This window comes from Bombina bombina, chromosome 7 (assembly GCF_027579735.1).
Source record: "Bombina bombina isolate aBomBom1 chromosome 7, aBomBom1.pri, whole genome shotgun sequence".
In the NCBI taxonomy this organism is placed as follows: Eukaryota; Metazoa; Chordata; class Amphibia; order Anura; family Bombinatoridae; genus Bombina; species Bombina bombina.
This window is the reverse complement of record NC_069505.1, coordinates 343,672,139-343,695,173: the sequence shown is the minus strand read 5'-3', so window position 1 is coordinate 343,695,173 and position 23,035 is coordinate 343,672,139. Positions and strand designations below refer to the sequence as shown.

General features: G+C 35.1%; 1 protein-coding gene across 9 annotated transcripts in view; it reads left to right on the top strand.

Moving 5' to 3' along the window:
* Positions 1–23,035, top strand: part of MAGI1 (membrane associated guanylate kinase, WW and PDZ domain containing 1) — a 1,010,133-nt gene that overhangs the window by 911,688 nt on the left and 75,410 nt on the right. For all 9 annotated transcript variants that reach the window (XM_053721007.1, XM_053721010.1, XM_053721009.1 and 6 more), the window contains one exon: positions 11,924–11,955. In XM_053721007.1, the coding sequence (XP_053576982.1) occupies positions 11,924–11,955 (32 nt within the window). The remainder of the gene's footprint in view (positions 1–11,923; positions 11,956–23,035) is intronic.

Genomic DNA, 23,035 nt, shown 5'->3' with positions numbered 1-23,035 from the left:
CTTTGCACGTGCATGTGAAGCATAGCTAGATATTGCAAGTGCACTAGCATTTTAAATACTGCAGCTGCTCAGAGTGCCAGTGGGGCGTGTATCATGTCAGCAAGTAACAAATTGAGTCATTACCAGATGGTACAGGCAACTTAAGCTCTCTGAGAAAGTGCAATCTTAAAATGGTGGCGCACGGTGCATACTCAAATACACTTTTGAAACAGTTATAGCTTTTATTAGAAGCATTTTTGCTAATATTTGTGTATTAGAAAAATGCTTCTATTTAAAACTGAAATACATCCACGTGGATTCCAATTTTGGCTAAAATGTTCCTTTAAGTTTCATCAAGCTCAACAAAAGTTTACATATCCCAATCATGGAGGGCTACCTGGGTTCTCTAAGCTAACGCTCTTTCTCGCGTGCAACTACTGCAAAAATCAGTTGTAGATGTGGCGCGCATGTTACTGCTAAGATGATGTAAAAGCTGACCTCAGCTTTAATAGGATCATGCAAGAGCCCAGATAGCTGGTCAGACCCATTTTGCAATGTGCACGCTCCATTTCATAGATGGCTGGATAGTCTTCGGGGATAAAGTTGCCCATGCGTAACCAAATTGAATGAAATGCGCATGCGTTCAGGAGAACACTCTAGAAATTTGAATATGTACATTTTAGCAAACTGATTGGACACTTGGGATTCTTGTTGATCAGCCCTTTTCTGTGGGCTGTCGTTTGTGCAAAGGTAAAGTAGTTGTGCAATTAGTTTGTCAAAAATTGGAGTTGAATTTTAACATAAAGCAGACCTTTTTTTTCACTTTTGTCTTCATTAAACTTTTACAGTTGGTATATTCTGTATGTAAAGCTTAGGAGCCGGACCATGTTTGGTTCAGAACCTGGGTTATGCTTGCTTATTGGTTTGCTAAATGTAGCCACCAATAATCAAGCGCTATCCCGGGTGCTTAACCTAAAATGGGCCTTATATGTGCTTTATAGAAACTCTATAGAAATTAAGAAAAACAATAATTTCCATAGTTAAAGGAACAGTCTACTCCAGAATTTGTATTGTTTAATAAGATAGATAATCCCTTTATTACCCATTCCCCAGTTTTGCATAACCAACACAGTTATATTAATACACTTTTTAAATCTGTGGTTACCTTGTATCTAAGCCTCTGCAGACTGCCTGCTTATTTTAGTTCTTTTGACAGACTTGCATTTTAGTCAATCAGTGCTGATTCATAGGTAACTCCACAGCAGTGAGCACTGTCATCTATATGGCACACATGAACCAGCTCTGTCTAGCTCAAGATGCACTCAGTTAAGAGACAGCCTTCAAGGGCTTAGAAATTAGCATAGGTTTAGCTTTCAACAAAGAATTCCAAGAGAACAAAGCAAATGTGATGATAAAAGTTAAGTGGACAGTTGTTTAAAATTGCATGCCCTATCTGAATCATGTTTCATTTTGCCTAGGTTGTCCCTTTAAATTACAGGAAAAGGGGCAAAATAAATATGGAATGCATATTACATTTCTTACTACACATTTTACATAAAAATCTTAAACTGTATATGGGCTGCATTTGTATTTAGGATGATAATTTCTGGAATTATTTACAGTTTAGTCTCTTCATAGGAGATTTGTAATAGGTGTTGTTTTACAAGTATAAGAAATATATAGTTTAGTAATGTGCGGAGCTATAATAAAATACTGTGAATCTTAAACTAACTGGGATATTTGCATATGCAATGTATTAAAGAGACAGTATACACCAATTTTCATATAACTGAATGTAATAGACACTACTATAAAGAAGAATATGCACAGATACTGATCTAAAAATCCAATATAAAACCTTTTAAAAACGGACTTAGAAGCTCCCAGTTCAGCACTGTTGATGAGGTTAGTCTGGAACACCCACTGAAATAAACTGGGAGCAGATACTCTCCCCTCCCCTGCATATGAAAAGACAGATTAGACACAGAAGCCAGCAGTAGACTGTAAATGTGCGTATACATCTGATACTTCGGGGCTTGTTTAGGAGTCTGAAAATCAGCACAATGTTGTTAAAAAATAAGCAAAACTAAACATTGTTACAAAAACACTCCCAGATGGGCTATGTAAATGGATCATCCACAAAACATTTATGCAAAGAAAAATCTGATGTACAATGTCCCTTTAAAGGGACAGTCAAGTCCAAAAAACACTTTCATATTTCGAATAGGGCATGTCATTTTAAACAACTTTCCAATTTACTTTTATCACCTTTTTTCTCTTGGTATTCTTAGTTGAAAGCTAAACCTAGGAAGGCTCATATAATTTCTAAGCCTTTGAAGGCCGTCTCTTATCACATGCTGTTTTATTTGCTTTTCACAACAGGGAAGAGCTAGTTCATGTAAACAATATAAATAACATTGTGATCACGCCTGTGGATTGTGGCAGACACTGCACTAATTGGCTAAAATGAAAGACAATAGATAATAAAATGTCATGTGATCAAGGGGCAGTCTGCAGAGGCTTAGATAGAAGGTAATCACAGAGGTAAAAAGTCTATTAATATAACTGTGTTTGTTATGCAAAACTGGGGAATGGGTAATAAAGGGATTATCTATCTTATAAAACAACAAAAATTCTGGTGTTGACTGTCCCTTTAAGTAAGGAATGTTTCTATCGTCCTGTATTATACCCTAATTAGCATATTTTCTTCTTTGTTTATTCCACGAGATGTGTATTCAAATGATTTAATACCCAGGTTGTGCGTTGTTTCCCCTAAGAGTAGTTGACATTTTGTACAAGTGATACAACCTTGTTTCTTAAGTCAATTACCGCAGATTTTGTCGTAAACAGTGGTATGAATCAAATGACATTTTATGATTCATAGATCTTGTTGGGGACTGGCATACAATGGCCTTGTGGGTTTTTTTTCCAATCATTTTTCAGCATGTTCACTCCGCTAGAATGGAGGTCCCTGAATTTAATTGTGATAACAAGGTTTTTCAAAGGCTTCTTCTATAGTATTTTTTTTATTTTTTTATTTTATGCTTTGTGACTTTGTTCAGATGCATTGCTACAACAAATAAGATACTTTAAATATGAATAAAGCTATTGTTGAAAAAAAAGAAAATAATCTGTAGCAAATTCTATAAAAACAAGAATTATTTATTTGCCAGTAGATATTTTGATGCAGTTTACTAAAAGAAAATCAATCATGCTTTCCGGCCACCACTGACACCGGCCCAGAGGGTGAGCAGTTAGTCCGGCCCACCGGGATTTTTCCCGGCTTCCCGGCAGACCAATCCGGCCCTGATGCTGCTATAGCATTTCCTTATGTACAAGTAAAAGTCTATCTTTTTTTTTTTTCCCTTAAAAAAAATAAATAGTAACAATTATGCTTTAGGAATAACAACATTCAGGTAGATCAATTCTGCCATTCCTTTCATTTAGCTAAAAAATAAAATAAATAACAACATAAAAAGGGATAATCTGCTTAGACAAGCTTCTGATAAGAGTTCATTGTATTCAAAGATGCTGCAGGAACACCCTTTCAAATAGGCTGGTTTTTGTTTTTCTCTCTCCCACCCCCTATGGGAGGTTGATTTTAACTCTTGGTTACATAGCTTTTCTTTTGTCAATACTATAGTATTGACATTTTCTGTTTAGGAGGCAGTTTAATGAAAGGCAGCTTATTCAACTGCAAGAATAAAGATAAAGGAGCTATTTGCAAACAATTTAATGCACTCCAGCAGGTAAAATGCATCATTAGGGACACATTAAAGGGTAGACATTCCCTTTAAAAACATATATCTTTTTTAAAAAATATCTCAAATGTTCCCAGTTTTATTTTTCTGGCATAAGCTTATACCACCTTATCTGGAAGTCTGGTCAATATATCAACCACCATTTTTACATAATATTTTAATTGTAATTAACTCCTTGTGTAACTCCCTACTGAAACTTTTTAAAGGGATACTAAAAATAAAAATGTAACACCCCATTAATGGTTTAAAGGGACAGTAATTACATTGACATTTGTATATACAATGCTTAGTTATGCATAGTGAAACAACTTTGCAGTAGACTTTCTAATTCTCAGAACTTGAAATACACCTTATTGAGTTCTCATGGCTAACTCTGTTACATATCTGTCCCTGTTTAGCTTTAATCGATGACTTCAAAATAATTTACTTTATAGTAAAGTATAGTGTTTTGAGCGGGATTAGCCTTGTTCTCTGCAGATGAAAGCTCATATTGACTCCTTCAAATAAGGTAAATGGTGAGAGGAATTTGGAAGCTGCATTTAAAAGGATTTTAATTTGTTTGATATAGAGACCTCAGCCCATTTGAATGGCTATGCCTGCAACTTTGAATACTATGAACTCTTTTCAGCTATTTACCTGAGTACATTGCTCCTTTACTGATTTTTTAAGAAGTAACTTATTAGTTCACTTGTTGCAGTGGAGTCTCTTTATTGATGAAAACTCATTTAGTAGCACTTACTAACAAAGACAGTACATTTAACAGGAGATTGGACCGACACCCAAATCCTGTGTCCATCACTTTCTGCCACATACAATGTTCCATAGTCGATTTATCAAAGGTTTTCGCCAAACATTCGCCCCCCTACGACTGCAGGTTCTAACAAGAGAATATGCAGTCCGTATTCATGAAACAGCGGTTTTCTGACCGCTGCCTCCCTAACCTCTTCCTCACCTCTTAGGTGGCGAATTTAATTCTACTCGGTCTCGTCTGACCGGGGAGATTGACAGCTCCTGCCCGCGCGTGATAGGCTGTGTGCGTGCAGGGAGCAGCGCTGCACAAGAGTGCAAAATTGCTTTCTTGTGCAATGCTGATTTCCGGCAGTGGAATTCAACCCCCCAAAGGTGAGCTGCGGCGGACAGGGGTGCGTATGTACGGTGCGTATGTCAGCCGAGCTTGATAAATCGACCCCATAGAATGAATGGGTTACCTGTAGCCTTATATGCTCGGATTGTCTCCTAGTTACCCACTTAAGCATTTTGGTTACAAGATGGCTTGTATTTCTTAAGTGAAAGCTAAACCTAGGTAGGCTCATATGCTGATTTATTTGAATCCATTTGACAGTTTTTCACAGCCAGAGTGCATTAGTTCATGTGTGCCATATATATAACATTGTGCTCACACCAATGGCGTTACTTATGAGAGGGCACTGATTGGCTAAAAGGCAAGTCAGTCAAAAGAACTGAAATAAGGAGGCAGTTTGCAGAGGCTTAGATACAAGGTAATCACAGAGGTAAAAGTATATTAATATAACTGTGCTGGTTAAGCAAAACTGGGGAATGGGTAATTAAGTGATTATCTATCTTTTTAAACAATAAAAATTCTGGAGTAGACTGTCCCTTTAATCTATTTAATGATTTCATGAATATTTGTGTTTGGAACTGCAGGATACCATGTGAACGTTGTGCTGGTGAGGGAACAAGTATGTTGTTTATTTGAGGTTGCTGGCTGTATGCGCACATCGAGTTTGGCGCCATTTTGTTGTACAAGTGTGTGCCATAAGGCACTTCACATCATTTTTGCTTGCCGCATATTTCCAAATGTGCATTTGTCATTTCATAAATTGAAACGGTTATATTTTGTATCATGGCACAACTTGGGTTTGAAGTGAGACAATTAGGGCTATTTTCAAGGCAGATTTTTCACTTTTACTTGTTGCAAACTACAGCTACTATTTTAAAGGGACAGACTATTGCAAAATAAACTTTCATTATTCAGATAGAGCATGTGATTTTAAACAAGTTTCTTATTTACATCTTTCACCAGTTTTGCTTTGTTCTCTTGGTATTCTTAGTTGAAAGCTAAACCTAGGAGGTTCATATGCTCATTTCTAAGCCCTTGAAAGCCGCCTCTCATCTCAGGGTATTTTGACAGTTTTCCACCACTTGAGGGTATTAGTTCATGTGTTTCATATAGATAACACTGTGCTCACGCACGTGGAGTTCCTATGAGCCAGTACTGATTGGCTAAACTGCAAGTCTGTTAAAAGACCTGAAATAAGGGGCAGTTTGCAGAGGCTTAGATACAAGATAATCACAGAGGTAAAAAGTGTATTAATATAACTGTGTTGGTTATGCAAAACTCGGTAATGGGTAATAAAGGGATTATCTATCTTTTAAAACAATAAATATTCTGGTGTAGACTGTCCCTTTAAGACTTATTTTTTGTTACATACTTTTTTGTGTATTTATTTTTCTACCTGTGTAATGCTTGTGATTTATTTGCTTGGACTATCATATAATTGATGCTACTGCCCTCTAGAGTCTGAGGTTGACATATTGGGGCATATTTATCAAGCTCCGTATGAAGGCTTGCCGGAAACAGAAGTTTCTAAAGACCGCTGCTCAATAACCTGTCCGCCCTGCTCTGAGGCGGCGGACTGAAATCGACAGAAATCAACCCAATCAAATACGATCGGGTTGATTGACACCCCTGCTAGCGGCCGATTGGCCGTGAATCTGCAGAGGGCGGTATTGCAATGATAGATGCCGAGAGCGTATGCTGTCGGCATTTATCGATGTGTAGCGGACATGATCCGCTATATCGGATCATGTCCGCTCACAGCATCATAAATAGACCCCATTATCTCAACATGTCCCGAATTAATCAGGTATTTTTTTACATAAAAATGATACTTCTGATAGCAAACATTTTGGCCAAAAAGACCTTCCTTTTTTACTTATCCTTGATTACACATATTATTTAGGTTGTAAACAGGTATTTTAATAAGTCAGTCCCATCTATATAAACTGAAACTGACATGCATATGATCAAAACCCTGAATTTTCCTTTGTTGGAAATGTTTCATGCTGGTTAGAAGAAAGACAAGAAACATTTATTTTATGCAAGCTGATGGAATGATATCCAATTCCACTTTCAGCTGCTGAATATATGGATCCTGTTCCTTAGGCTGCTATTTTGTGTTTGCAAAAAAAAATAAAATAAAAAAAAATATATATATATATACCGGTATATATTTCCATATTGATGGTGCTGATGAGTTATGAGATCCTAAGGATATAAATATGGAGACCAATTTAGAAGTTGCAGTATTTAATTCCCTACTGGCTATGCCCTCTATTATCAGAATCTCAAGAGTTCCGTAAAATGATGGTAAATGTAGTGTATACCGCAATTCATTTTTATATTGTAATTAACTTAATTATCATATTCGCATATTTATTTTTCCAAAATCTCTGAAACAGATAAGCGCAAACAGACTCAAGTGTAGGTAGATACAACAAACACACCCCACTCTCTGAATTGTACTTACAAAATTGTAATTTATTCAGGCGGTTTGCTAAAACAACAACATATGATATCCACGGCAGTTAAAGCATAAATCTTTGCAAATGAACATGAAAATTTCGGAGCCAAAAGTGTCCGTTTTAGGTTAATGTCCGTTGTAGTGACTTCAAATCAAAAAAACGCTATGTTAGAAAGCGTCAGTGTAGAAGCCGGTGACGTCACTGGAGCAAAGTACGGATCCTCATGTAGTCCAAAAAGCCTCAACGCGTTTCAACCGCCACCGTGCGGTCTTTCTCAAGAGGTAAAAGTTCATGTCCCTTCTCACAGCGCAGGGTACTATATAGCCAGCAGGCTTATTTCATTGGATGGAGAAAGGTCTCATTATATAACTAGCCTGCCTGCTGTGTTTATTGTGGGAAGCAAACTAGAATTAAGATACATATTAAATAAATGGCACATATTATAATAATACGATTAAAAACTTAACTATGCTAAAATACTGAAAAATGATGTATGAATTGTACTAAAACAAAATAAGTTAATAAACCAAAGGATGTCATTACTAAACTACAATATACTAGATTTTCACAGGCATATTTTGCCAATTGTCGAAAAAATGTTGAAGGATAGTACAAAATAAAAGACAAAGAAAGAACAATGTTATTGTAACAAAAATCTATTAAAAACACAAATTTTTAGTTTTATACTATTAAAAACATATATAATAATGTACTGTTAAAAACATATATAATATATAATGTACTGTTAAAAATGTAGTTACTAAATTTTACCGAAAAATGTAAAATAATAGACCGCAAAAAGACTATCACTAATAGATTAAAAAACCAATGTATTTTCACAAATGTTTTTATAGCATATTTATTTTTATTTTGTGTTTTATTGTAATAGTATTCTGTAAATTTGTACCAGTCAATTGTATGTCTTTAGACCACCTTCATCGTTTTCCCAAGCTGAGAGTTGTACCTCTCTAACGTCACAGTAAGGGCGGATGTTATCCATATCAATTACCCCTTAGAATTAATGCGCATGTCTGTGGGGATCATGATCATGCATAGTGACTAGGAGAATTTCCAATTGATGACGCAACACAGAGTTTTGCGCATGCGCATTGATACAGAAAACTAAGCCTATTGTAATAAGCCTGTCAACAGATACGCATCGCTATAGGAGAAAAGTGATGCGATCAGGGAATTAAAAAAATACACTATGGAGCGGGAACAGGGGATGAACGCTAGGGAAGACATTATTTGCAGACCTAAAATGATAAATTAAAGGTATGTTAAAAATAAAAAGCATAAAAAGCATAAAAAGCTATTATTATGCATTTACATTTAGATGGCACTTAGTAAAAACATTGGGTTTACAATCACTTTAAAGTTGACCTAAAGTAAGATCTATTTGCAGGCATATGCTCATAGGCCATGCTGGACACGGCTATGAACATCCATCTTATCTTTTCCTTTCTTAGATGACACTGTAGAATAATTAACAAAAAAAACATATAGATTCCAGGCTCCAATTTATAAAAAAGACCTTTATTATCTCTTTGTTGGGTCCATAGGGAAAAACAACAACATTTCATGCCTATATATAATAGGCCCTTAGTCATGCATATGGGAAGAATTGTAGAATAATTGCTCAGGCCTACAATAGAACTAATACTAAAGATATAGTGGCAGCTAAAATTGCCATAAGATGACAGTGACAGTGGGTAGTAGATGCTAGTTCTAAAACAAATATTTTGGCACTTTTTTCTACTCCACTTGTACAATAAGCCAGGAAGAAAATGTTTTTTTGTTTTTTGGGGCTACTGTCTAAAGGTCTGACAACATAGAATTCAATTATCAATCGGTGTTCATATTCCACACAGAGTATAAGAGTTAATGTTCTGGTAGATAATTCAGGCAAGTTGAATAGAGAAAGTCATGATGCGTTCCTATATATATATATATATATATATATATATATATATATATATTAGCTGAGTCGAACATGGTAGAAATCTGACAGGTTAATTGTTGCATTATCTCAACTTACCAAGTAATGAACTTAATTATTAATCTGGTACTAAAGACGTATTCTACAAGGCAGTTTAAATGTATTGGGCAGCTAAATCAGACAGCTTTTCTAAGGATCTATGTAAAGCAGCAATATGGAACTCTCCTCTAAAATTTCTGAGGTACAATAAAAACTGATATTTGCGTATCTGCTGCCAAATATGTATCCATTCTTTGGTGGCTTCTAAATAAATATATTTATATGTTGGCATGATTTGATAATCTATTCTGTGTTCTGCCCTCCTTTGTAATGTACTGCTTTGTAAATCTTCATTGGTGAGTGCTGTTTTGGTAAGCCAAGATAAGAAACAAAATCATGCGCAGTCAGTTCTATCTTGGCTTATTGCCCTTAGTTAGCACTCACCAAGCGTCTCTTCCTTTGGTTATCGTTTTGTTTTTTAAACTAAGGTTGCATGCTTCTGGAAGAAGCAAATTCTTATTCCCACCTGGAAAAAATTGCATTTCAGAATTTGGGTTTCTGCCTAGTCTTAAATAATGGGTCCGGTTGTTGTTAGTGCTATTTAGGGAATTGGGTCAAGATATGAAAATTGCAAGTATGATTAAGTTCCATCAGCACTACACTACTGGGACCTAGCCGAACACATCTGGTGAGCCAAATTGCATATGTTTGTATCCACCTATCAGCAGCTAGCTCCCAGTAAGCGCATTGTTGCACCTGATCATACCTAGGTATGCTTTTCAACTAAGGATACCAGACCAGAAGAACACATTAAAAAATAAATTGAAAAGTCCTTCAAATTACAAGCCCTGTCTAACCAAAAATGTTTAATTTTGATGTACCTTTGAAATTGAGAGGGAAAAAAACACCCAAGCTTATTTAAAGGGACAGTCTACTCCAAAAAATGTATTGTTTAAAAAGATAGATACTCCCTTTATTACCCATTCCCTTAGCTTTGCATAACCAACACTGTTATATTAATATACTTTTTACCTCTGTGATTACCTTGTATGTAAGCCTCTTCTGACAGCCCCCTGATCACATGACTTTTTATTATCTATTGACTTGCATTTAGTGCTCTGTTGAGCTAACTCTTAAAGAACTCCTCGGGTGTGAACAAAATGTTATCTATATGGCCCACATGAACTAGCAGTCTCTTGTTGTGAAAAGCAAATAAACAAGCATGTGATAAGAGGCTGGCTTTGTTGGCTTAGAAATAGGCAGAAATTTAGAGGTTTAAAGGTTATAAAGTATACTAATATATAACAATGCTGGTTGTGCAAAGCTGAGGAATGGATAGTAAAGGCAATATCTATCTTTTTACACAATAGCAATTCTGGTGTAGACTGTCCCTTTAACAATTTGTGCATGTTCATGTATGAGGACTGCTAACATCACTTCCTTGTCTGTTCAAAAGAAAAATATGATATTAAGCATTTCATAGAGATTTTAGGAATGTGCCTTGTTATTGATATAGAATATTTCTTCCTGATGTAGTTGTATAGATGCACAGCAAAATCCACCAATGAGAAGGCACCTATGAGGGGCATGTCATAAATGATTCTTGGTGATTTCTTATGCTTGGAAGAAGCTGTGTTAGGCTGTTTTAATGATCTATTTCCTTTTTATTTATTTCAAGAAATCAGTTTAAACAGGTAATAAATCCTTATGTATTTCTGCTTACGTTCCCATCAGGTTTTATATATACAACAGATTGCATCAGATATCACATATGTTAGTTATACTGAGTAAAATTTCTACTGATCTATGTATGCATCAAATATTTTTGTAAGTTTGAAAGTTAAAATGTTATTGTAAAATGAAAAATGTATATTTATTTCCCTGATACAATGTAGTTAATATTTGTTTATTCATTTTAGAACATCAACAGTTTCCTTTAAATTATTGTTTGAGTCATGAGAATGATTGTCAGTTCAATCTACTGCTACAATATTCCTTTTGTTATAGTCATAAAAACAGTTGCCAAGTAATAATGCATCTTTAACATCTGTCTCCATTGTATTTGTGCTACCTTTTGTTAAAATTTCATATTGTTTTCATTGATAGAAAAAAAATAATCTTTTATTTATAAAAAAAAAAAAACATTAGCTTGTATCTGTTGTGCATCTTTCATAGATCCAATAAAAATTGATATGTAGGTAGTGCTGAAAGGAAATATCTTGCTTTAATTGTTTGCCAAGTCTCTCTTAATCTGAGGAGCATTTGAGATTCTGTCCAAGTGTTCAATTTCCCAGGCCGTTGAGGTCTGAGTTCCCCAGCCTCCAAGCCGCTGCAGCACAACTCAGCATAGCTAATGCAGATAGATTTCTGTCTCTCTCTCTCTCTCTCTCTCTCTCTCTCTCTCTCGCGTTCCCCTCTTTTTTTTGATTCCTCCCTCTCCCCATCTCTCTCTCTCTCTCTCTCTCTCTCTCTCACACACACACATACACACACTCTGCTTTGATTCGTTAAATACAGACTGAAAACTGTGCTGCTTAAGAGAAGGCTTGGTATCACTGTTACAGATGGCTACATTAGGATGATATACCTTGGGATTTTCCTTAGATGAGCTCAACATTTATATGTTAATGATTATTTCTCCCTTGTTACCGTTTTGCAGGACTACCGGTTCCAAAGAAAAGCCCGAAGTCGGTAAGCATTGCTTTTTTTTTTTTTTTTAATCTTTATTAGCTGATCAAAATGTCTTTTTTTCGTTTTCTGCATCACTGCTATGTTGAAATTGCTGTTGTTTTCTTGTGTGATTTTTATCACTGTTTTATGTATCAGATTTGGATGTATTGTTATAAAATGTGATTTCTTTGCACTGCATTATTTAAGAGCAGATTGCAGACAAAAATGCAGTAGCCTGTCAACAAAATCAGTTATACCTTCACCTTAGAAATGAATCATGCCTCACTTTTGTGATAATATAATTTGGGAGTGGGGTGGAGGGGGGGGGGGGGGGATACTACGTTCCTTTCTTTGGGAAAAGAAAAAAAATCTGACTCCACCTTTCCTTTTTTTTTTTAAAGAAAATATTACAAGGTCTTAAACTCATGTTCCATCTACAAAGTACGTTGTAGCTCTAGAAAATGCTGAGGATATTGAATATTTTTATTTCTTTTTTTTTATCCATATATAATCATTTCTGTTTTGGTGTTGGTATAAGCTGTCGTCAGATGCTATTAGTAAATAAATTCCAGTGGATCACATCCATTTATCTATTTTTTTTTCTGCTTAAGCTTTCTGACAGGTGTTGAACCCCCTCAGCATTAGCAGGTTGTTTGTAACATACAGCAACAGCCTATCTGCTATTCAACAGAGCGCAGTGAAAAAAAAATAATAATCTGTATACTATTTAAAAGCACATCTAAATAATTGACTAATTGATGAGTTCTATTTTTTTAAGGGCATACTGCTGCAACTGAGCAGATGTTTTGCATTTCGCTGACAGCTTATGCAGATTTGCTTCTTACTGTTAAACCTTAAAGTACCAGTGTCCATCAATAACATTTTATTCAATTATTTCAAATAGTTTAGTCTTAGACTGTTTTTTTGTTGTTGTTGTTTTTTTTTTTTAACTCTTTCAAAATCCAAATTCGATGCAAAAACAACTTTTTATATATTGGATTTACTTTTAATAATATCACATTTAAATTGATAGAGAGCTTTTTATGTTGCAGATATCAGTTGTAAGATCTCTTGCTTTCTTATTCTTTTTATGGCTGGATTATGGTATTAGACACATTGTAGAAGGCAGTTTTATTTTCTACTATTAGTTTTGATTATCCGAGCGCAAACGGTTTTAATTATCTGTAGTCTATATCCATAAATCATCTCTTGGGTCAGAGTTGGTTTTTTTTACGGGAACAATACATTATTGGAATAAGATAATACTAGCAGATGCTCTGAGATTATTGATATGCTACTGGTAGCTGGAGGCAATGATGGATAGTCACATGACTAAGGGCCTCCTTGGCTGTCTGTATTTATTAATACAAAGGAAAGGCTAAGCCTTATGGGACTATCCAGTCACAAGAAAGTCATACTTTAATGGTTTTATGGCTGCATTACAGAGACAAGTTTTTTAGTTTAGCATAAATGTAATTCCAAATTTGCTCTGCATGTTGTTAAACACCTTTTTGTTTTTGTCCTTTTTTTTTTTTTTACCACGTTCCCTAAAAAGGCTAAAAAGCAAAAGCTGTAACTCTAGTTTTCAAAGTGCCGCAAATTGCCTAAACCAGCTGTTTAATTTGCAGGTTACAGGATCTGCTTTTTGGCTTCTCTAGGGAATGTGGTACGAGCACAATTTTACATAAAAATGAGGGGTTTAAAGGAACAGTCTACACCAGATTTTTTTTTTATTGTTTAAAAAGGTAGATAATCCCTTTATTACCCATTCCCCAGTTTTGTATAACCAACACAGTTATATCAATATGCTTTTTACCTCTGTGATTACCTTGTATCTAAGACTCTGCAAACTGCCTGCTTATTTTAGTTCTTTTGACAGGCTTGCCTTTTAACCAATCAGTGTTGACTCCTAGGTAACTCCACGGGCGTGAGCACAATGTTATCTATATGCTGCACATGAACCAACGCACTCTAGTTGGGAAAAACTGTCAAAATGCATTCAGATAAGAGTCACCCTTCAAGGGCTAAGAAATTAGAATATGAGCCTACTTATGTTTAGCTTTCAACAAATAATACCAAGAGCACAAAGCAAATTGATGATAAAAGTAAATTGGAAAGTTGTTTATAATTACATGCCCTATCTGAATCATGAAAGTTTATTTTGGACTAGGCTGTCCCTTTTAATTACATTTTGACTGTAACTACATTTTTATTTTTCAAGTAAGCAAAAATCTAATAACCAAATATGTTGCTTACATTATAAACAATAAATAGCTAAAAAAAAAAAAAAGTTTTAACAACACAGGGCTTGAATTTTTAATAGTCGAGACCGCACTATTTCCGGTGGCCAGCAGGAGGGAGGGAGGTTATAATAGCATGTGGCCCTTAAGAGGTTAATCTTTAAAGGGGCATGAAACACACATTTTTTTCTTTCATGATTCAAATAGAGCATGTGATATTAAACAACTTTCCACTTCTATTACTTAATTGGTTTTGTTCTCTTGGTATCCTTTGTTGAAAAAGATAATTAGGTAGGCTGAGGAGCTGCGGATTGGTGGATGCACATATATGCCTCATGTTGTTGGCTCACTTTATGCGTTCAGCAGCTAGTTCCCAGTAGTGCATTGCTGCTGCTTCAACAAAGAATACTAAGAGAATGAAGCAAATGAGATAATATAAGCAAATTGAAAAGTTGTTGAAATTTGTATTTGCTATCTGAATCATGAAAGAATCATTTTTGGTTTCACTTCCCTTTAATGTTGAAAACAAGATTAATCCTTAGGAATTATTATTAAACTCAATTTTCAATTAATATTATGGAGCTTTACTAGTAAATGTGTAGTTAGTGATATATTTGTTTTTCTTTTCTGTAAATTATTTTTTAATGTCTCCATCACTTTTTTTTATAGCAAGTGAATATTAAAGGGACAGTCAACTCAAAAATGTTTGTTTAAAAAGATAGATAATCCCTTTATTACCCATTCCCCAGTTTTGCACAGAAAACAGTTATATTAATACACTTTTTACCTCCTGATCACATGACTTTTGATTTATCTATTGACTTGCATTTAAGCCAATTATTGCTCTGTTGTGCAGTACCCACATGTGTGAGCACAATGTTATCTATATGGCTCACATGAACTAGTAGTCTCCTGTTGTGAAAAACAAATACAAAAGCATGTGATAAGAGGCTGTCTTTAGTGGCTTAGAAACAGGCCGAAATTTAGACGTTTTAAAGGTTATAAAGTTTATTAATATAACCATGTTGGTTGTGCAAAGCTGGGTAATGGGTAGTAAAGACAGATAGCTCAGCATGCTAAGGCACTGTGGCTGAGCTCTGTAGCAACCCAAGGGTTGCAGGTTCGATCCCCGGCGAGGGTCACTAAACCTTTCATGAGCAGCGCCTTGAGACCCTTATGGGTGATTAGCCGCACTTTACAAGTACCCAATACATACATACATAACATTTTTGGTGTTAATATCCCTTTAAATGGATTGCTACACCTATTCCAATATTTAGTTTATTTATGAATCTCTTCCAGCAACTATCAGCTGAAAAGTTTTTTAAGTTTATTAATAGGATTATGCAAGTTTCCCTGAAGATATAGGAAGTATCTTAAACCCAACACATTCTTCCATGTACTTTTATTGTCCTGAAGGGATATAGTCTCTTTTTTTATATGAAAATACAGCAGTATTTAAACAAAATGTCGCATTTTGATGATGCAGGCATCTTAAAAATGTCATAGAAATGAAATTTTCTTTGTATTCCTTATTACTAAGATCCCATGCAAAAAGAAAATGCTCTGTGTTAAAGCTTTGCATTATTGGACTATTACTTGTATATAATTGTCTGTTATCCCCTGAAAAGGGGGTTAAATATATAGTTTAAATCGACTCCACAGAGGCAAATGTACTACTCGGAACTAGCTGAGCGCATCTCGTGAGTCAATGGCAAGAGACAACCAATAAGCAGCTAGCTTTCAGTAGTTCATTGCCCTAACTAGGTATCGTCAAGGGACAATAAACGCTAGATGGAATGTTACATTCAAAGAAAAGTTTAGTCTGAGAATAACATGTAGATGTATTTTTTATAATGTTTCATTAGCTGATTAATTATTAACAAAATAAGTGTAAAGTTTTAGTTAATATAAAACAATGGGAGCTGCCATGTTGTAACTTAGGTTACGTTCTTTGCTGTGGCCAATTAGGGACAGTTATAAATTGGTAACTAGAGTGTGCAGCCAATGGTTGTGCTGGATTTAACAGTGTTCTGCACTTCCATTTCTAACAGGAACTGAAAAGTGCACAATTTCAGAATGGAATTACAGGAAAAGGGGACAAAATAAATAATGAAAGTATATTGCAGACATATATATATATATATATATATATATATATATATATATAATTTTATATTACCATCTCAAAGTGTTTAATGTCCTAGAAACCCTTATCATCCATGTATTTAACCCCTTCAAAGAGGCTTAACACATAGCTTAAGTCCCACTCAGGTGCCACAACACATTTCTGCCTTATTGGAGGCTACATACATATGCAATTTCGAATTGGTTTACCAGCCATTTCCTGCTCAGCAGCTATGTGTTAAAGGACATTCTAACACACAATTTACAAGCTCAAATTTGTCATTTTTCTCTTACCATTTTTAGTTGTGTTAAGCACATAGGTGAAATCCCACCTGGGCACTGCAAGCCTTACAGGAAACCTTTGATGAGCCAATTTGGAGTGACATATGCACGTATCTAACAATCATCTGTGGTTTCCTGCTCATGAGCTGCAATGCTTGTTGCTCCTGAATGGAAACATGTTTATGTGTTTAACATCTTTGCAGAAGTTAAACACATAATTAAATAGGGCCAGTAATGCAAACATGACACAATCTAACAAATTAGAGCTTTTAATTTTTGCATTTTAATCTCCCGATAAAGAATTACTGATGCTGTCCCTTTTAATGAATGGTTATATACAGGAAAAGTTAATTTCTTAAACTTTTTGGGATGAGATATCTCTTTATGTATTTGTTTGCTTGCTGTATAAATTCTATTTTGCTATTTCTAACATGCATGGTGTAGCAATTATACCTAAGCCAAGCTACCAGAATTGTCTACATCCCTTTAAATAATGTGCAGTCCAGTTTGTTATATTGGAAATTAACACAGTAAAAGGGACATAATACTCATATGCTTAGTCATTTGAAAATGATGCAGCATAACTGTAAAGAGCTGACAGGAAAATATCACCTGAGCATCTCTATGTAAAAAAGGAAGATATTTTACCTCAAAATGTATTCAGCTCACCAGAGTAAGTGCTGTGTAAACAGTTGAAAAAACTAACAAAAAGAACAATAGCCAATCAGCATCAGCAGTGCTGAGGTAATGCTTTGTCTTTGCTGTGATCTCACGAGATTTCATAGAACTTACTTAAACTGAATAAGAAAATAACATGATTGTGCCTGCACATGACAGATGTACACTCCCTAGAAAGTCCTGGGACAACCATCCTGACTGGCTGCTTAATGTCTCTTTACAGTGGGGTGTGAGCACTTAGGAAATTTGAGGTAAAATATCTTCCTTTTTTATATGTTAAAGTGATATTTTCTAGTCAGCCTTTTACAGCTATGCTGCATCACTTTTAAATGTTACAGCATTTGGGTATGGGGTCCCTTTAAATATGGTATATATTCATGTTTTAGATCATTCAATAATAAAATCTATTTTCCTTTTATTATTAAATGTAGTTCCTTCTTTGGGTATTCTTTATTGAAGTGCATACATAGATAAGGCTAGAAGCGTGCACGTATCTTGAGCAACAGTGTTTGCAACAATATATAACATTGTAAGAAACATTGCCGCAAACTACTACCATGTAGTGCGCAAGACCCATGTGTGTGCCTGAGCCTACCTAGCTGCGCCCTTCAACAAAGTACAAGAAGAGAAAAAAGTACATTTGAAAAGAAAATTGGCAAGTTTTTTTTTTTGTGCACGCTATCTGAATCGTATACGTTTAATCTTGATTTCCTCATCTCTTTAATGAGAGAGACAATATTTAATTACATTAATTGACCGTATAACAAAAATTAAACTGATCCATTGTTGGAAAAAGAGGCGGGACCATATTTGGTAGATGTAATTAGGTATAATAAACATCAAATAGCAAAACAGCATTTATACCGAAAATAAATAAATATAGGAATAAATATCCAATCTAAAAAAGTATAAGTATAATAGTAATTGAAGCTGTTCCACTTTTCTGTATATAAAAGTTCAGGCTCTGTTTAAATTGACATGAAATCCCAAATTTTTCTTTCATGATTCCGAAACACACAACTTTCCAATTCACTTCTTTTATCAAATTTAGTTTGTTCTCGTGGTATTCTTTGTTGAAGAGATACCTAGATAGTTCCTTGCTTGTGTGTGGAGAACTGTATGGTAGCTTTTGAACACTAGATGGCAGCAGTGTTTTCACAATGCATAATATTGTAAATATAATTGCAAAACAGCTGCCATACAGGAACACTCGTGGACCTACCTACCAAGAGAACAAAATAAAATTGATAATAGAAATACATTGTTCCCCTCCCCCCCAAACTATACACTGTATTTGAATCATAAAATAATTGTCTCATGTCCCTTTAAGTCTGGCTTTACATAAACTAAGACATTCTCACCACTGCTTTAAAAGAAATTATGTATAAAAAATGTGTCTATGTTTAGACATGGATAACATTAGCAGATCTGCTTTACCTGCTGGCTAAGCACAATTTTATATTTGCTTTCTGAGCAAGTGCTGTGTTAAAAATGCTAGTGCACGGTGCATACTTAAATATACTTTTGAAACAGCTATAGCTTTTATTAAAAGCATTTTTGTTAATACGTGCATATTACAAAAATGTTTTGATTCAAAACTGAAGTGCATCTATGGGGATTCCAATTTTAGCTGGATTGTCCCTTTAATATCAACAGATGATGGTTTAAATGCGCAAAGCCAGCCATTTCAAGTACAAAATTAAACATTAATAGTTTCCCATACATTTAATTCTCTGCAGTAGGTATAGTAAGTAATTTGGAACACATTAAGGGGAAACATATTGATAACTAGGAAAATTTGGCGCCCCCTAGGGGTGCTTGCTTTTTTTGCAGCTTGGAACGGCAATACATTAACCCCTTGCACAATTCGGACGTATATCTACGTCACATAACTCATCTTACTGCATAACACAGACCTACGCCCGACAAGCTGGAAGCCCAAGCAGTCTCCATTGTCAAGTGACAACCCAAACATGCTGCTTGTTAGCTTTCAGCATCTGCCTTCATATAGTAACTGAGAACCATTGGTGCTGCCTTACCATATAAGGCAGATTTCCAGATAGTTACAGACAGTGACACTGTCTGTATCACTGTCTTTAACAATCTCCTTGATGTCTGTGGGAGGGAAGACGGGAGGTGGGTGGGCGGCCCAGCTGCGGAGGGGGAAGGAAGTGGGAGGGACCCTATGCTGCAGACATTTTTTGAAGGGAGATGGAGGTAGGAAACGTTATACACTACAGAAAAGGTGTTATAAATTAGGGTGGGGTGTAAATTAATGATTGGGGGGTGGGAGAGGGGGACCCCTACACTGCAGAACAAAAATATAATAAATAAATACAAAAAACTATCTATAAACTAGGTACTGGCAGAGAGCTGCCAGTACCTAAGATGGTGGAGACCATTGGGAGGGGCGATGGTTAAAGAGCTGTTTGGGAGGAATCAGGGAATGGGAGTTAGAGGGAAAGGGAAATCGTTAACAACAGAAAATGTAAAAAAAAATTCACTTAAAAAAAGAAAAATCCCTAAAACTTCATACTGACTGATTGCCAGTACCTAAGATGGTTGTAAGGAATGTGGGGTTGGGGGATGGGATCAGGGAAGTGGGAGGTGTCAAGTGGGAGGGTAATACCTACATTACAATTCTATTACCCATACCAGCTAACTAAATAACCTCTTCACTGCATGTCAAAACCATGCATGTCTGCTATTTCCGAACAAAGGGGGTCCCAGGGAAGGTTTTTTTTTTTTGAGTTTTAAATTTTTTATTAAGAAAACAAAACTTATCACATACATTTGGTACAATGTATCAAACTGCAAAACACAGAAATCATACAAAGTCATTGTCAGGGAATACATTACATTACGGTTAACATTGTGCAGAGTTATAAAGAGTGTTTAGTTATCAAACAAATGATTCAACCCCATTTGACCAAAAATATATATAATACAAATTTGATATTGGACTCCTTAACCAAATAGGAACTGTCCAAAGTAATGGCATTACAATACTCTTCCCACAGGAAATTCATAGCTAGAAAATCATCTATTCGTGCTGTATTGACATACCGAAGTTTCTCAAGTATTAGAGTATGTATGACTAATGAGGTCCATTCAGAAATGGTTGGTGTGTTGGTAGATTTCCAGAATCTAGGGATCAACCTTCTAGCACAGTTTAGTAGAATGAGTAACAACCTGGATCTGATTTTACACTTGATTTTAGGAAAATTATTTAACAATAGTACAGTGGGTTCTAATTGGAAGGGAGATGCCCAATGCTTGCTCAACGGCTGTTTTTAGATGCTGCCAATATTGGGTAATGATTTTGAATGACCACCATATATGCGGAAAGTCTCCCGTTCCACCACACCCCGCAGGGAAGCTTTTACAATCATTTGGGTCATGATTGCACAACTGGTGTGTAAATAATTTCAGTGAGAAACCTAAAGTTTGTATAAAAGTAATTTTTTTTTTATTATATGAAAATATTTGGCAGTGAAATGGTGGTATAAAATATACCAAAATGGGTCTAGAATACCTTGGGTTTTCTACTTAAAAATATATATATTTTTTTTTATAGGAAAAAAAAAAAAAAAGGGGGGGGGGGTTCTGTTTAAATGGAGTGATGGCAAAAATGCTAAACATTCTCAGGTATTTTGGGTGATTTTCTCTGAAATGCCTGGTAGCGAAAGGGTTAATCATTGTATAGTCATGTAAATGGAAGTGTCCCATTATAAAAACTGAACTAGGCTAAACAAAATCTTAAAGGACCAGTCAACACAGTAGATTTGCATAATCAACAAATGCAAGATAACAAGACAATGCAATAGCACTTAGTCTGAACTTCAAATGAGTAATAGATTTTTTTTCTGACAATTTTAAAAGTGATGTCTTTTTCCACTCCCCCTGTACCATGTGACAGTCATCAGCCATTCACAAATGCATACATGTACCATGTGACAGCAATCAGCCATTCACAAATGCATACACGCTTATTCTTGCACATGCTCAGTAGGAGCTGGTGACTCAAAAAGTTTAAATATAAAAAGACTGTGCACATTTTGTTGATGGAAGTAAATTGGAAAGTTGTTTAAAATGTCATGCTCTATCTCAATAATGAAAGGTTAATTTTGATTGAGTGTCCCTCAAAGGGACAGTATACACCAATTTTCATATAACTGCGTGTAATAGACACTATTATAAAGAAGAATATGCCCAGATACTAATCTAAAAATCCAGTATAAAACCTTTTAATAATGTACTTAGAAGCTCCCAGTTTAGCTCTCTTGGTGAGGTTAGGCTGGGACACCCAATGGAAGGGGCCGGGAAAGCAAAAAGAGCAGATAAAAAGAGCAACATTGTTACAAAAACACTACCAGATGGGCTATACAAATGGATCATCTACAAAACATTTATACAAAGAAAAATATAGTATACAATGTCTCTTTAAACATTATTCACTAGTCTCAGATTGACCTTTTCATTTTATACCATATATTTGTCAGATTTATTTGTTCAATGCCAGATTGAATATATATTAACATTAGTATCATTGAGGTTCCATATTGAGATAAACCTCATGTGTGAGGTGTTGATTGGGTCTGTATTTAATCTGATTAGGAGATATATATTTTTGTATTACAAACCAGAATGCTTTTGTTGGAATGATAAAATGATTAAGTAATAGAACAGATAATGCAGCTAATGGAATAATCTAAAGCACCTATTAATACAGCAGTAAAATAAAAATGTTGGACATCCCATTAGGGGATTTTTTTCAAATTGGAACAGATGTGTTACTTAATAAAAAGAGAGAACCCAACAATAAAATACAATTAGACTCCAACAGCACAAAAGTATTATTCCATTTTTGATTACCAAGGATTGTGGCAATGGATAAGATTAGCTCGAATTCCATCAGTGCAAGTATATTATTTGATCCTAATACTACATTATTGTAATCTTTATATAAGCAAACACCTTTTTAACGGCACCAGAAATTAAAGCAGTTCTGTTATTTTCTCATTTGACACATGTTAACGACTATTATATTTCTATTAATTAAAATAGGTTCTTCCTGTCTGGCATGCTAATATATGTTAAAGAGACAGTGTGCTCAAAATTTGTCTCCACTTTAATTTGTTTCCAATCATCTATTTTTCCTGCTGAAGTGTATTAAATTGTTTACAAATAGCTACTTTACCCTTATTTCAGTATTCAAAATAGCTGCTTTTGCATGTAGTATTGCTACCTTTACTGAAAGTTTCTATACTTAAAGGGACAGTCTGCACCAGAATTTTTATTGTTTTAAAAGCTAGATAATCCCTTTATTACCCATTTCCCAGTTTTGCATAACCAACACAGTTATAATAATATACTTTTAACCTCTGTGATTATCTTGTATCTAAGCCTCTGCAAACTGCCCCTTTTTTCAGTTCTTTTGACAGACTTGCAGTCTAGCCAATCAGTGCCTGCTCCCAGATTACTTCACGTGCACGAGCACAGTGTTATCTATATGAAATGTGAACTAACACCCTCTAGTGGTGAAAAACTGTTAAAATGCAATCTGAAAGAGGTGGGCTTCAAGGTTTAAGAAATTAGCATATTTACCTCCTGTGTTAAGCATTCAACTAAGAATACCAAGAGAACAAAGCAAAATTGGTGATAAAAGTAAATTGGAAAATTGTTTAAAATTACTTGCTCTATCTGAATCATGAATGTTTATTTTGGCCTGCCCTAGACTGTCCCTTTAAGTATTGGCTATAAAAGGGATATGT